Here is a 16,098-nt window from a genome sequence, read left to right as displayed (position 1 = left end):
GGGGGAGGAAAGGGTGTTGATCAGCAATGAAGTGATAATTAATTCCTACAATCTGCAGAGAAGGACTACACATCGGCTTTAAGAATCCTACATGGAATGTACGAATGTACATATATTCTACAGGGACACCATTTTATTAATGATATTACAAGCAATTTAGATCCACAAATATGAGCCATTACTACAGAAACTATTTAACACAGCGCCCAGGTTATTAGTATTAGTCTAGTTATATTGCATTCAAATTTAAGGACTGAATAACAAAATTAAAGGAGAGACAAACAGGATTATATATAAGTGATCCGACCTACAACATAGTGGAAAACTGATTGTATATATAGTTTGAGTTAGTTATCACAACAGTACGGTTTTGTTATGGATTTCCATTACCGCTATGGAGCACAAATGGGGACAAAGCGAACAGGGCAGTCAGGCAGTGATAAAAATATTTATATATATATATATATATATATATATATTGTTTTAAAATTAATTTCTTTTTATTAAGCCCACATACCTACGATGCAAAAACAGAAGTTCAATGTGATTTCAGAAGGTGAGGGGAAGGCAACAGAAGTAGCATTTCCCCAGTAATATTAAATGTACATTGTTATGTAAGTGCTGCTGGCTTCTAATTGGCGACCAATAAAACGAAAAAACTCAGTGCCGTATAGAATAGCACCAAACTACAATCAGTGATGAGATTAAGACTAGTAGCCGTATCATTGATTTTGTGTTTTATTTTCACTACTAGTGACTTTGTCAGGAATGACTGATATATTTGGGCATACGGAATTTGCTGGCGCTATATAAATAAATGTTGATTATGATGATGATGAATACTACTGGTGACATTATTGGTTATTACTTTTACCTGTGTGTTATAACTGGAGAATATAGTTAGTGCAGCACATAACTGTAATTAAGTTACTGCTGGGTTATTACTCAATCCTACTACTGCTTTTTTTGTATGGCTTCTGGCAACCTGAGGTGCGTGCTTCAATCACCCAGGGCGAAGTGAAAACACTGGGCATGTGGGCTTGGTACATTGGACCCTCTCCCAGAGCAAAAGGGTCTCTTTCCTTCCAGTCTCCTGAAGCTGTAAAGCCCATTATGTGGTAAGGATCTTCAGGCTCCCTTTCCCAAAAGCTTGAGGGAGGGCTTTACTTCCCAACCCCTGGAGCCATAAGGGCCTTTAGGGGGCAAGGATCTTCAGGCTCAACTCTGGTGAAAGGTTTAGATGGGCCCCCTTTCTCTCTGAGATCATTCTGAGCTTTCCTCAGGGACTGGATGTCACAATCTGCCTCTGACTGCTCTGCAGCATCCTCCATGTGGATGCTGCTTGCCTCCTGCAACTCCTGTCTGCCAAGAACTATGTTTGACTTTTGCATTTATATGTATCCAGCCTGCAGTATCACTGTTCCAGCAAAGGGGCCACTGTGGTACTTGGACTGTTCTCCTACCTGCCAGAGTTAAGTTTGTTACTCCAGGATGCTTAGCACCTGTCCCTGGCCTATAAAAACTTCCTTTTTCCAGCAGTCCTTGCCAGTTCATCTGTTGCTTTTACTGCTGCTGGTTTTCCTGTGTATGTATCCTAATTGATTTCCTTGTTTTGACCTCTGCTTGGCTCCTCGTTTTACACCTCGTCTTATGACCTAGACCCAGCTTTGTTGTGTCTTCTCTTCTGCCTTCTCCCTGGTATTGTGGTGGATTGTGTTGCTTTGACCCCTGGCTTGTTTGACACGACTGCTTTACTGTGTCTGCATTCCATTGCACCACTAGCAATCCAGCACCTACAGTCTGTGGCTTCCTGAGTAATCCTTCCAATAACTATCATACTCAGTTGACTTGTATTTGATGCCTTACCATTTATTGCATCCCTAACCTGTGTAATAATAAACCACTTTGTTTCCCTTACACTCTCTCAGTGGTTCTCATATTGGGAATCCTGACACCGGAGTGTTCAGCTCCACCTAAGAGGGGGCCTGAACCAACGATAGGAGGATGTTGGTCCATAGGGTTCCCACCATCCACCTCAAAAATGTGAAAAAAACAAACAAAACAAACCAAACCACACAACACAAAAACATGTCCAAAAAGGGACTGCAACTGCTATGTGTTATAAAAGTAAAGGCCCTAGCCTTGTGGCTGTATTTATATAAAAAATGCTTCCTGCCCATCCATATCCACCAGTGCGTGCTTGGGTGTCCCCAACTCACGCTGCACCTCGGGTTTCCGGCAACGTTGGCCAGAGGACCAAGTAGCTCCATACATTATGAGGAGCTAGGCCACACCCCATAAGAACAAATATTACACTTGAGATTAGCCAAAAGGACAAGAAGCAATATTACTAGATCTGCACATATTACATGGTGCATTACTACTGCTGGAGGAAGTGACTTCTGTTAGGTGCTATGACAGTAGTTGCCTCTATTTGAGAACAGGCCAAAGTCCTGGCTCATATAAAAAAAATATTGAGATTTGTATTTAAACAAGCTTCAAATACAAAGTGTGTTATTTGTAATAATTTGCATTATTAAATAAGCTACAAACAGGCCGACTCTTAAAAAGAAGTCACAACCCTTAAAATGCATGGACTACTGGTAGCCCAACATGGAAAATAAATATGCAATAAGAATTTCAGCAGCCTATCAGAACGAAGTATAAAAGGTATAAGAGAAAGTCATAATAGAAGAAGGATCTTTTTTCGGCAGTCATTTTGAGAGACATTTTGAAAAGAAAAGCAAAATAATTTTTTTTAAAAAGAAGTCCCCAGAGAATTTTATAATAGAGCCTATGGATTTCTCAAATGACTCCATTTCTTACTTGAGGTTTTCTCTACTTTCATAAATGTCCCCTACAGTCTGAAGCCAGCTAGAAGTAGAAGTACAAATTAAGAAAAAGCACAATACAATACATGAAAAATGCATACATACTTAGCAGCAATATAAAATTATTGTTCCAGCCTGGCACACCATACATTACTCCAGCCATGTGCCTATACACCTAAAATATCAATCAATGCCAACACTATTCCCAAACCATACCTTGCCAAATGTCCCAGCAGTATGTGCACTTAAACATTGTCCTGCACCACAACTGCTGGGTTTGGGAACCATTTAGAACCGGGTACCATCGTCAGGGCCCTTTGGGGCTTCACTGCGCATGTGCTACTCCTACATACCCCTGCTCCGATTCTGTCGCAGCTGGGCTGGCGGGACGTCTTGATAAGCACGATGCCCTCCTGCTGCGCTTACCATGGAGAGCATAAGTATTTCAGAGAGGGACAGATGCGTTAAATATTGCACAGTTTCCTCAATTCAGTATTCCAGCAGTAGCTAATGATAGACAACCCTAATGTAAGTACTGAAGCTCCCATAATACAAACACAGGAGTCACAGCGGAATGTATAGATGAGGGATTATTATTATTATTAGTGTCAGCTGCCATCTTGCTAATAGTCTGCAAACTCTATCTCTGAGGAGCAACTGATGGAGCAACTCAGAGAGGAAGTAGGTACAAGATAACGGAGTGTCATGTTACCACAATCCACACTGGATAATGGCTGCACAATAATGAGGACATTAAAGCCTGTATGCTGAATATAAAGAGCCACCCACACCACTTGTGGACAAGACAGAAAACTAGAGAGAAGGGGAAGAAGATCTGGAGGATGGACCATGGTGGTGCCCACAGATGAAGCAAAGTACATCCATCCATGGTGTTTTATAGCGGCATAGTATACATAAGTATTACAAATAATGGAGACTGTAATAACCTTCTGAGAAAAGCAGACAAATGAAGTTGTGTCCTTTTCAACATTCTAGTATTACAAATTTAGATGTGTTTACAAAATTGTGAAATATTATATCAATTCAGACTTTTAGCAAACCAGGAAGAAAAGCAGATCTAAAAACCAGTTTCATCTGCATTGCTGCTAAAGCAAATGATATACTACTTGCAAGAAGTGGAATGAAAACACAGACACGGAAAAAGTACACTTACCTGCACAACCTCATTTCTCACACCGACAGTGTGCAGCCAGTCACTGACTTTAGGATAACTGTTTAACATCTTCGTTCTCTCAGGACGAGGCACATGAAGCTTGCACTGAAGCTGTTTGCTAATGTAGTTCATCAGTTTCGCCTGCAAACATTATAAATTATATTAGTAATCTGCTGAGTGCATGTTAAAATATTTGCTGTATGGAAAAATCATAAAAAGAGGGTTTACAGAAAAGGTGTTCGGGTTATTCAACAAAATTATGCCAGCAGTTCATTAATTAATACACAAATACTTGCTACAAGCGGGTTCATAGCTTTCAACGCTTGAACTTTTCATGTCAGGGGGGAATCAACAACATTAAAGGAATAGTTCACCTTTGTGGACACAACATTTATTACTAAATGCAGTAGACCAATAGGGTCTGTTTTACAAATAAAAGTGCCTATCTAGCTAGAATTTGTTAATTTGTTAAAATCTTATAGGCCTCCCTGGTCATGGAAGGGCACACTCTGTATGTTTGTAAACTGCATCCTTTGGATAGCTTTTTGTGCTGTGTAGTCCAAATCTGCTGGTGTCAGGCCAATAATGCAGAATTACAGGTTGGCAGCTACTAGAAAGCATGTAACCAACAGTTTTAGCTAAATCGCTCCATAGACCACTCTTTCAGGGAAACGCAAACATATTACGGGAAGTTGTTCTATTTAAAAACCACAATTTTCTTTTAAGTGTTTTTTTTCCCCCAGACCCATAAACATTTTATTAGCGTTTTTAGCCACATAGGTTTAACTTTGGATTTACTATTTTCGAAATTAGAATGTCTGTGTAATATCTCTCATTTGTCAGAGGCATTAGAAGAGGGTGGCAGTAAAGGCAACTAGCAACACAATGTGTTTCTGGAAATAAACAAAACCATGATACAAAAGTTGTCTTTGTGAACTACCTTAAAAATTTTAATAAACTTTTTGGGTAGGTTTATTTTCCCAATAAAAAATAAAATACCCCTATGATAGCAAAGTGCAGTCTCGAGTTAATGGACAATGAGAATCTTAAAGTTCACAACAAAACACTCCATTAGATAAGACATCCACTGTGAACAACATGAATAAAAAACGAAACACTCACTAGACAGACTTGTTGCATTATTTTCCCAGATGAAACAAAAGAACACTGCAAGTTCAATGTGTTCAACAGCTAATCAAAACATTGTAGCATTCAGGCCAAAACCGGAGTCACTTGAAGCCAAAACGGGCTGATCACATGATCAAACTTTAGTTATAAAGTACAACTTCAGTTATACAGTTATAACAGTCACAGGGGTATATTTACTAAACTGCGGGTTTGAAAACGTGGATATGTTGCCTATAGCAACCAATCAGATTCTAGCTGTCATTTTGTAGAATGTACTAAATAAATGATAGCTAGAATCTGATTGGTTGCTATAGGCAACATATCCACTTTTTCAAACCTGCAGTTTAGTAAATATACCCCACAGTGTTGTTCCCTCGGTCATAGCTCCAGTCTGTTCAGCGCGGTACTGAATTCCCCTGGAGAATCAGACCAGCAAAAAAATGTGGCCACCATCCTAGTGCCAAAAGAGGACAGTATTATTATAGCCACAATACTGTGAGAGATTTGAAGGCTGAGCGCAGCCAAAGGAAATATTACTACATAAAACAACTGGTTCAATATTTCAATAGATGTAAGCCTATGGGAATCTACTGTGTCTTTTTGCTTATTTGCTGTTTAGATTGCTTGTTCAGAAAATGTCATGCAAGAGGATGCAATTGTCAGCTGACTTTCAGTACTTTACCGGACACCTGCTCTGGTATGAAAAGATTGGTGTATCACTCCAAACATTGATCAAATAAATCTCTAGGCCCTCCATAAATGCATAAACTCTGGGTGAATATTTTTATTTTATCTTTTACATTAAAAAAAAAAAAAACATTGGATTATTTTGCTGGAGGGGCTTAGATCTCAATCGTCTCCCTTGTTCAGCAAACTACCCAGGAGTGGATCAACAAGTATATATTATTTTTCGGAGAAAGACATGTTTCAATTAAGGGCCTTTTTTGTATTGAGCTATTTTTAATACTATTTTTTACACTAACACCAGTACAATCTGAAGTTCTAATCATATGTTCATTAGTTTAGATCTTTATGTTGGAGGCGCAGCATTTATCTTGTTTAGACGGCATCTCAATATGATGACCAGTTTGTTAGTTTTATATGTAACATATGTAAAATATCTACTATTAGCGTCTCCTAGGGTGAGAGTAGAGAAACACTGGTAAAGACCAGCTGGATATTCACTTCTTCACTGATAGAGGAGAAAGCTGGAATTGAATCAAAGTCAACAACAGATGTACAGTATGCTTGCATGATTTTGCCTAGAGGAAAGCTACATGACTAAACAAGCAGGGTGCAAGTAAGCAAATACCCACAAAATAATGACTCATCATAAGTAATTCCCAACTGTAAAGAACTGTTTATGTACTTCAGTAAATCAGAACCTGGGAAACTTAACTTAATTTGAATAAGTGTCCAAATAAATTGTAATAAAAACATAAAATATTAAAAAAAATCATTGTTGTGCTTTAATATGGTCACCCATCCAAATAAAGGTCATGATAGAACAACAAAAATAGATAACAAACACTGAAACTCTCTGCAGCAATATGGTAGAATTAATCTCATCATAGTGTGGCCCCACAACTAGCCTGATAATAGTCACTATGCTGGTAAGCATGGTTGAATCACGATCCTCATTAACTTGTGTCTGTATGGTTATACTCTGATCACATTTAACGGACCCCCTTATGTCAGCATTATCCATCTATGTGGCCCAAGTGCCAAACAACTTGATAATGCCCTACCTTTACCAACTCAACTGAATAAATAGTAAACAACTATCTAATTGTGATCAACAGCACAGCCTCAAAATATGCTAATTAGATATGGAATTGTATTAACACACAGATACAGTTCCAATTATTTAAAGTGACATTTCCTCTTTAGGCTTTATGTTCAATTTAGCATACATTATTGCAATCGGTGTTGTAGAACTAAAGTTACGCTAATGTTACAGTTTTAAAAATTTGTGAATCACAGAGTTCTAAATATTGTCTCCACAATATTGGTGGTTATTTCTACCACTCCATGCGGACATTGCCACTTTTTACTTCACTGTATTGTTTCCCGAGGGCCTTGCGCTTGTTGACAACTTGCTGCTGTGAGTGCTTGATCCCCCGGTCACTCAGTATCTTTGCAATGTTCCCATAAATAGTTGCATTTTTCACTGTGTCAGTAATTTGCTTTTTTATCTCCTCCTGCCCTCTGACAGCCAGTAGTTAGCTCACTTTTGCATCTTGCCAATTTGCCATCACTTCCGTTCTGTAGCATATAAAAGGCGTCAAAGAGTGTTTCCGCCCTGCCAATGACATGCTTTTAGAACCCGAGTCGCATGACTCGGGAACACCTTTCAGACAGCAGTCTATCTGGATCCAATCATGGTCATGTCCAGGCTCATGAACCTGGGTCACATGACCTGGGTCGCCCCATTTACACAGGCACACAACCTGGGTTATTCCCCGGTCAATGCTTCTATGTGAAAGGGGTATGTGAACTGCTGCAGAGGAAAAAGGCAATGTTGCTTATAGCAAGCCGTGTGATTCTATAATCTCTTTAGCAGGGGTGTACAGGGGGTACTGTTGTACCAGGCCCGGGCTCACCAGGGGGCCTGGTACAACAGCGCAACACAAACTTACCTGGGGGCCCGCTGTCTTGCTGTCCGCTGGTCTCCGCTACTCTGCGCTGATGTCTTCAGCTGGCTGTCACCGTGACAGCCAGGCACCAGAATGCGATCGCAGGGGTGGAGGAATCATTCCCCTGCGATCATGTGATCTGCCTGTGACAGCCAGGCAGCTGCCAATCATGCCAATTTTTCAGGTTTTTCTGTTTGGGGGGACGCTCATCGAGGGGGGGGGCTCATCGGGGGGGCGTACTGGGCCTCATGATTTCTGATGGCAGCCCTGCTTTTTAGTGCAGTTTAGAAAATGAAAGTTAACCTTTCACTTGTTGCTATAAGTAACATTCCTTTTTTTTCTCTACACCCGTTTGCATAAATGTCCCAGAATGCTTCATATTCACTCAATTTTTTGCCTTAACTAACACCTAAATTATAGTAGACTACTTGTTTGTAGTACAATGAAAAGGGCCAAAACCACAAGGTCCTGATGTAGATAGGTGCAAGTGTAAATTGCATCCAGTAATTTACATAGGATTCCAAGATCTTCAGATCTGTGCGACTAGCGAATTGAACAAACATATCTCTTTATCTGCCTTATGGGCCGGTGTGCAAGATACACTTAAGTGTAACAATCACAGTGCCCTGAAAAAAAACAAAGAAGGGCATGCCTCCCTCCCCCCAAACAGCACCGGGGGTTGGTTAAGCAGTTTGGAAGGGGGCACACTTTTTTTTTTAAATGGCATTATATTTTTTACTTCTTTTTTTAATACAGAAAAGTGTGTTGCACCAGAAGAAAGCACCCTCAAAAGATACTTTTCCTAGAGTCCTATCTGCGGCTGCTTTCAATTTAGCATAACATGTAAAGTGCGTGAACACACCTTTAGATTGTTAGGCTTGCCCAGTACATCCTCTGTTCCACCTCTCTAAGCGCAGAGAGGTGCAAGGTGGAGATCTGTCTCTATTTGAGTTGGACTTGCGCCCGACTCTACATTATGCGCTGAGACTGTGGGAGAAAAAGCTACAGTCAAAACAGAAGCAGCTTTATTTAGCTATTTCTATAGTGCTTTACAGAGCATATTTAACCATTCACATTAGTACCTGCCACAGTAGAGCTTACAATCTATATTTTTAATACATGGACAGACACAAATACCTGATATCTTTATTTTTACACTGAAATTTAAAGTTGATCTACGACATGCATTATCGAAACTATAAATCTGTCCCGACATTTAAAATTTACCTCCTCCTCCTCCAATGCAACATGGTTCTGCCATGGTGCAAATTTGCTTCTTTTTTTTTTTTTGCTTCTAACTCAGCATCAGGCCCAAAGTGTGCAGAATTGTCATGTTTATATGCTAAATTTAAAACATTAAAAACAAAAATATAACAGTGAATGTGGCCTACACATAGGTCTGGATGCTGTGATTTCTGCCAAACATTTGTTGTGGCCAGATAGGGGTAATTTAGAGTAGGACGCAAAGACTGTTTTAGGCGCATCCAACCAAAAAAAATCACTATCATGCATAGGCAGAAAGTACCAAATCCGCCTGCATCTTGGACACTTGTGCCTAAAACAGACTCTGCGTCCGACTCTAAATGAGGTCCGTAGTGCACATTTGTAGCACTACAAGTGAGAGTATGCAGTGGAGCAGTGCGTGCTGGCACCTGCATTTCTACAAGCACCAGCAGGCATTAACACATATGGGCTGTCAGTACATGCTGACACTTGTAGTGCCACAAGTGCTTCCACTGTATTTATACAGTAATAACCTGATGCCTAATGGTCAATGGTACCAGGTGTGTCCCCAGTTATAACCCCCCCACCCCACAGGACCTTGCCTAAGCCAAGTAGGCTCAGCTCTTACTGAGTGTAAGGGAAGATTTTTTTGTTTTTACGGTACTTTCTAACAGGTGAGCTAGCTCAAAGAACATGTAGTTTGAGCCTGTCAGAACCACGTCTTTTTTTTTTTGTGAAATAGTGGCGATTTGGCAAACTGCTGCCTAATACATGGGACATTTTGTATACCTTCCATGTCTAAAAAATCCAAATTGAGGTTTTAAATAATGCACTTTGATGTGCAGTTTGGCCTTCAGTAAATCGCATGGTTTACAAACTGCACATCAAAGCACATGAAAACCTGTGGTTTGATCAAACTACAGGTTAGTAAATCTCTCCCAGTATTTCTTCCAACTGTGGAATTATGTTCACTTAATTTAAAGTCTTACAAGTCACTTTTTAAACGAGGACACAAAACAACCTTTTTTTCCAATCTGATAAATTCAGCAAATAGTAACTGAGCAACAAAATATTCAGATATATGTAATGTTTAAGCTTGTACCCTAAATAAGATGTGTCGACTTCTTTTCACTTCAGTTTCAGTGAAACATGCAAATTGACCAAGAGTGTCAAAAGTTTTGCATACAATGCTATTTAAGTATAAATACACAGAGGTGTTCCAGTATAGCAGTTATAATATGAGTTTTGAGAGCAAATGGTGGTTGTAGAGTTCACATTAAACTACCATGTTAGACTTGAGAGTATTTCTGTAAGAGAATTCAATAAGAATGTTTGTATTTAGTTTTAAACAAATACCTTGTATATGCCAGTATCATGATTTAGATTATGACCTAATCTACTCCTACAGCTAATGTAGTATTATCATTTACCTATCAGATTATTGGATAGAATACTAAACTCAAAAAACAGGAGTTTGTGGTGTAAAGGTATTGAGCAGCATTTTGTATATTTAAAAGTTAGCCAATGCCACTAAAGGAAGTGCGTGCTACCGAAAATGTTTATAGTAATTACATCATCAGACAGCTAAAATGTGAAAACAGGGTGACAACTCTATATAGCCACTAACATTTATTTTATTATTGTTACATCATGGGATCATTATATATAAACAATAATAATAACCCTGAATATATTCCTTTATAGAATCCGTGGAATGATTAGAAAATTTTTGCTCACTAGTTACATCTGGTTAAAGGGGAACCATTGTCATTTTGCAAAGCAGAACAGGTGAATATTGCAGTGACCAGATGGTTGAGGTTTACCCAAATGAACTCACAGCTGTAGCTGTAAAGTATTAATACAAGTAAGGGGAGTGGGTTAATACTTATAGAATAAATTATAGTCTATTTTTTATTAGTAATTAAGAAAAAGCTTTAGCATGGTTTATTTGACCTTAGAGTAGTTTTTGTTTATATATATATATCCATTTTGATTCCAATATGTAAGAAAATAAAATGTTAAAACTGAAAAAAGGATGATTATTTTATAGCCACAATAGCATTAGCTATAGATTAATTTAATGGCTTCATCAGTTACAATCCATAATTCATTTGAATTTGAAAGAGTAAATTAATTAATAATACAATAAAAAAATACTGGTGAAGACTACATATACCAGAACACACATCTAACAAGGATAATTATATCTACATTCCCGTAAATTCAGAACGCCACCTCCTGAGATTTTACAAAAAGGTCTCCATGGAAACTAAGCTTTTGTTTAGTCTAAGCCACTATAACCCTTCAGAAAAATAAATTTGAGCTTTTCTATAAATAATGACAAATTAAAAACCAAATGCACATTAGCAACTTGAAACAACTCCACTAAAAGGTATGAGATAAAAAAAAAAAAAAACCCTGCAAATAATTTTTGATATTTTCTAAAAACCTGATATATGAAATCCGAGATATTATTTGATGAATGCGTTGTAAAATAGGACCCAAGTTTTTAATATGATTGGGGGTGCTCCCATTACATGGGGGAGGGAGGGGGGGGCTCAAAATGGATGGGGTTTGTAGCCTGAATCTCACTAGCTGCAGTACAAATCGACTAATGAATACAAACATTGCACATTGAAGGATTGGTAAAACAGTACTTGGTCAGATTAATAAAATGTCTTGCATTCTTGTGCCAACAACACCAAAATATGGTGAAATGAATGAAACAATGTGACACGCTCCATTTGACATAAGCCAGCAACATTGTACTGTACTCTATTAGGTAGATGTACCAAACAATGTGACCTTCCCCACCAGCATATTTATGATCATACCTGAAAACCCACACTACCACCTTCTAGGTATAACTTATCTGTTATCCTGTGCACACTGCCTGCCTAAAAGTGGAAGTAAACCCAAACACAAAACAAAAATAAATCAACTTGACAAGTTGTCCATCAGACTGAGCTGCAGTTTTTCCTCCCATTCCTTGAATGCAATAAAATTTTTAGTTAATCAAAACCCTATACAGATGGTTCTCACATCCCTAGTTACCAACCGTAATGCAAGAACTGCCCGGCTAGCAGAGAGGGGTTTTCATTTAACGTTATTTTATCTTTAAAATTATCATAGCAATCATTGCAAAACATTTCCATTATTAATCAATTTTCTTTGTCTCATCTTATGTAGCAGACTACCGCCCACTTAGAGAAACATTATCATCATAGCCTCAGACTGCAAATGGAAAGACTGTAGAACTGCTGTAAGCTACGATAAAACACCTATTTAAAAGGTTCACATATATGAATAAAATATATTATAAATGTACTGGTGGCAACTGAAGTGAAATGTTTCTCTGCTGTGCAGTAAATTTAAAGCTTTAGCCCGTATTTGTCAGCTGCACCAGGTTTCATGATTTGTCTCTGAAAAGTTCCCCATTTTCCAGTATAGACCAACTACACAATAAAATGTGTTTTATATATCTCTGTGTTTTACATGCAATTCTCGCCATCTGTTCTTATTCTATAGGCCTTAAAAAAGTGAGCTTTTCAGCACAAAAAGTGTATTATAATCAAGTTCTGCAAGCATGATGAGAATTTTAGTATTCCCAAGGCCTACTTAAATTGTACTGCATGTGATGTGCTTCAACGAATCAACTCTAACCTACAGATTATTGCAAAAAAAAAAAAAAAGTGCAAATTTATACAGTTGTAAGATGCTAAGGCTATGTATATACTGGTGTTAAAATACTATGTTTAAGATGTGGTTTTAAATTAGGTACATGTTAATGGATGTGAAAATAAAATTCATTGTACCAAATGAGACAGTACATATCTACATTTTTATGTGTGTTACAGGTAACATCCATTATTTTAGCTCTTTGTTCCAGTTCAGTGTGTATGACACACATCAACAAAACAAAGAAGTTACATTTATCTCAATGGTAGAGCATTGTGAGCACAATGAGATGCGTTCAAGAAGCGTCTACATATGTTTGGCTTGAACAATATAACTGTTTTGTCACAGACATATGTTTACAAAATGCATTCAACCTTTTATAAAATTCCCAATTAATCCCACGATCACCTTGGTCTGTAAAAGTGTATGAAAAGAGTCCAACCCCGGGGTTTGGGGAAATGGTCACTGTATGTGCCAGAGCACAAAGAAGACTTGATCTGCCTGACACGTTTCTCTGCACTAAGATGCCGTTTCGATCAAAGGCAGCCCAAACACCGGGGTTGGACTCTTTTCATACACTTTTACAGACCAAGACGATTGTGGGATTAATTAGGAGTTTGCCGCTGGACATCAACAGCTCGCTACACAGGTTGGAGTCAAGTTTAATACCATCTACAATAGTAGGTAACTCCTCTCCATTACATTGTGTCTTTTTTCAAAGTGGACATGCACACGCAGCTGTGCGTAATTCTATCAAGCCAGTTTTACAATAACTGGTAATTTACCATCTTTCCTTGCCACGCTGGAGAATTTGACTGTGTTATACTCCCAATCTCCCCCACATTGGTTGCCTATAGTGTCCGGACTGTGTTAACAACATTGATATTTTTGGTCATTTTATCTCGCTGTCTTTTAATTATATGTGCATTGGTTTGCATTTACCATTTTGCTAACATTTATTAAACTATACTGTATTGATTTTAAGTTTTGCGCTATTTCTGTTATTTTTCTATGTTGTGTGTTCAGCAGGTCCAGATCCTGCACAGATAGCTGCTACTTAATCAAGTGTTTTAGGTTCAATAGCGCCCGTGTATTTCTATTTTGGTTTTATAAAATTCATCTAAAACATGTATTATTACTGATACATCGGTTGTATAGTATGAAATAAAGATTTTCCAATGCGATTGCTGTGGTTCCAAAGCACAACAGCTTTATTTGCAAAATAGATTACAGGACAAAGTATCGCATGCATACGTTTGCACGGTCGTTACCGACAACAAGCTTCAATAAGAATGCTCTGGTTTCCAAAGCCAGAGATGAATAATTTATACAATGTACAGTCATAAAAAGCAGTGACATCAACATCGCAAAGATGCACGGATACAGTATTAAGGTCCACATCCATAGGTTTATGGGTCATGACCTCCCAAGAACTCGATGCCCCGTTAGCTGCTCCCTCTGGCCATTGATTCTTGTGGTGGGGGTCATCTTTCCATGTGTGGCCCGGTATCCTTCCTCAGGCTCCCACCTCCTAGGTTGCTATTTGGTTTATGAAAGATATTATTAGTTATTACTAGCGTTCGCAATGTGCTTCGTAAATACTACCGGAAACGTTCTCATGCGATTGGGAACAGAATCAAACGCAATGTAATTAATATGTTGGGAATATTAATTACCTTCTTCACATTATATTTTATATTAATTGAACGAAATAGATTAAACTTATTTACATGTTGCCAAGATAATGATTCGGTTGCATATTGATCGCATTGCAAATTAAATTTGTGTACAGAAATTATTGATTACCACCTTCATCTAATTATTTACCTTCAACATTACATCCATTAAAAATGCATACATAGCCTACTGCTGCATGTGATTAATCAAGAGTCATTGGAATATGTCCTGAACTAGACAACACTACAGTAATTTTACAGGCTCTATATAAATGCAGAGCAACAAAGTCCATGTGCACATACTGTAACAGCAAAGTGGGACAAATCAGTCTCCATGGGAACTGGTGAGCGCAGTGTTTGCTTTGTCTGTATTTTACCCTCCTTCCTTCATCTTCCCCATCCCATGTACTTGAAGCAGGTTTTCCATGATCGCTATGTTTGCCATCTTTTCTGGAAAAGAATACTGGCCTCCCTATAGCCGTTATGTTGCTGCCCAGCTAGCAACCCTAATGGCAGCCCACTAGCCAGTATCAGTCAGAAATGAGTTAAACTGGTCCCAAGCGTTTACAGCTGACAAGAAGAACATAATTACAGGCTATTATGGCAAACAGGGCCACATTTGCTGCAAACCCTGGTAATGTCATAACTGAGGATCTTGTGTAGAAGAGTGTCTCTTTCTGCAGCTGAATTGCACAATGTTTATATACCCTGAATACCAGGAACCTAATACAACTCAGGAGCGATAGCGGCAACAGTTGATGTTTAGGGTACAAGATTGGTACTAAGTGTGTGGGCAAAATGCAATCATAAAAAGAAAAAAATGTTTAATTAAAAGAAATGCTGCTACTGGTTGATGACATACACAAACGTGTCTCTTTCTACAGTAACTGCGAGGAGCACTGCTACACAAGATAATCAGGAGTCAAATGCCAGGGGCAGTGTGAGGAAAGGAAGGTGTACCTTTTACATTTAATTTGTATATTTTAGGCATTATGTTTAAAATTATGGAGATATTAATGTGATATTTTGATAATGAATTGCTAAATAAAAAAGTACATTGAACAGGGAAGGACAAATTTAGGTTGCCAGGTCTCCATGGCAATTAAGAAATGCACCCTGGCAACTGGCACATGTCCTCCTCCTACTGTGCTCCCTTCTTCCTCTCCACACATGAAGCTGGACCAGTGCACCAGGGTGCTGGTAATTACATCTCACTTGTACAGTGTTATAACACATTGTGTTGCTCGAGCTCTGTATTAGAAACCAAATAGACAGGATTTCGCTATAGTGCTTCTGAACACAGCAATTAACTGTGAGCGACCTGTAATCACTTGAGATGATAGATGCCCCATAAACAATAACAATGAGGATATAGGGTAGTAAAATGAGGTTTAGTATTTGAGTGATTATATGCTGGCTATTATTACAGATGGTGCTGTATTATCTGCCAAACTGCATCACCATACTGCTAAAACATTTTCACATGACTCTCAAATTATTAGGAATAAAAATCGCTGGCTCTCAGCTTTTGGATAAATTTCTCCAGGTCTGACATAATACTAACCTCATCCTTTTCCAGCCAACATTTTACACTACAATATTGTAGCAGACTCCTAACTTTTGAATTATTTTTTCCAGTCTTTCTCAAAAGTTCCAATGCAGCAATGAATTCAAAACAAAAAAGTCAGGAGCCAAAATATGTTGGTTCAATATACATAAATCGTATAAATATCACAATGTAAGGAGCTTCA

The 16,098-nt window shown here is 38.3% G+C and overlaps 1 protein-coding gene across 1 annotated transcript in view; it reads right to left on the bottom strand.

Annotated features, from left to right (window-relative positions):
- KSR1 (kinase suppressor of ras 1) overlaps positions 1–16,098 on the bottom strand; it is a 156,788-nt gene that overhangs the window by 94,888 nt on the left and 45,802 nt on the right. The window contains 1 exon segment of the mRNA XM_075194955.1: positions 4,006–4,146. Coding sequence (XP_075051056.1) covers positions 4,006–4,146 — 141 coding nt within the window.

This window comes from Mixophyes fleayi, chromosome 2, assembly GCF_038048845.1.
Source record: "Mixophyes fleayi isolate aMixFle1 chromosome 2, aMixFle1.hap1, whole genome shotgun sequence".
Classification (NCBI taxonomy): Eukaryota; Metazoa; Chordata; class Amphibia; order Anura; family Limnodynastidae; genus Mixophyes; species Mixophyes fleayi.
The sequence above is the reverse complement of the archived record's forward strand: the minus strand, read 5'-3'. Positions and strand labels throughout refer to the sequence as shown.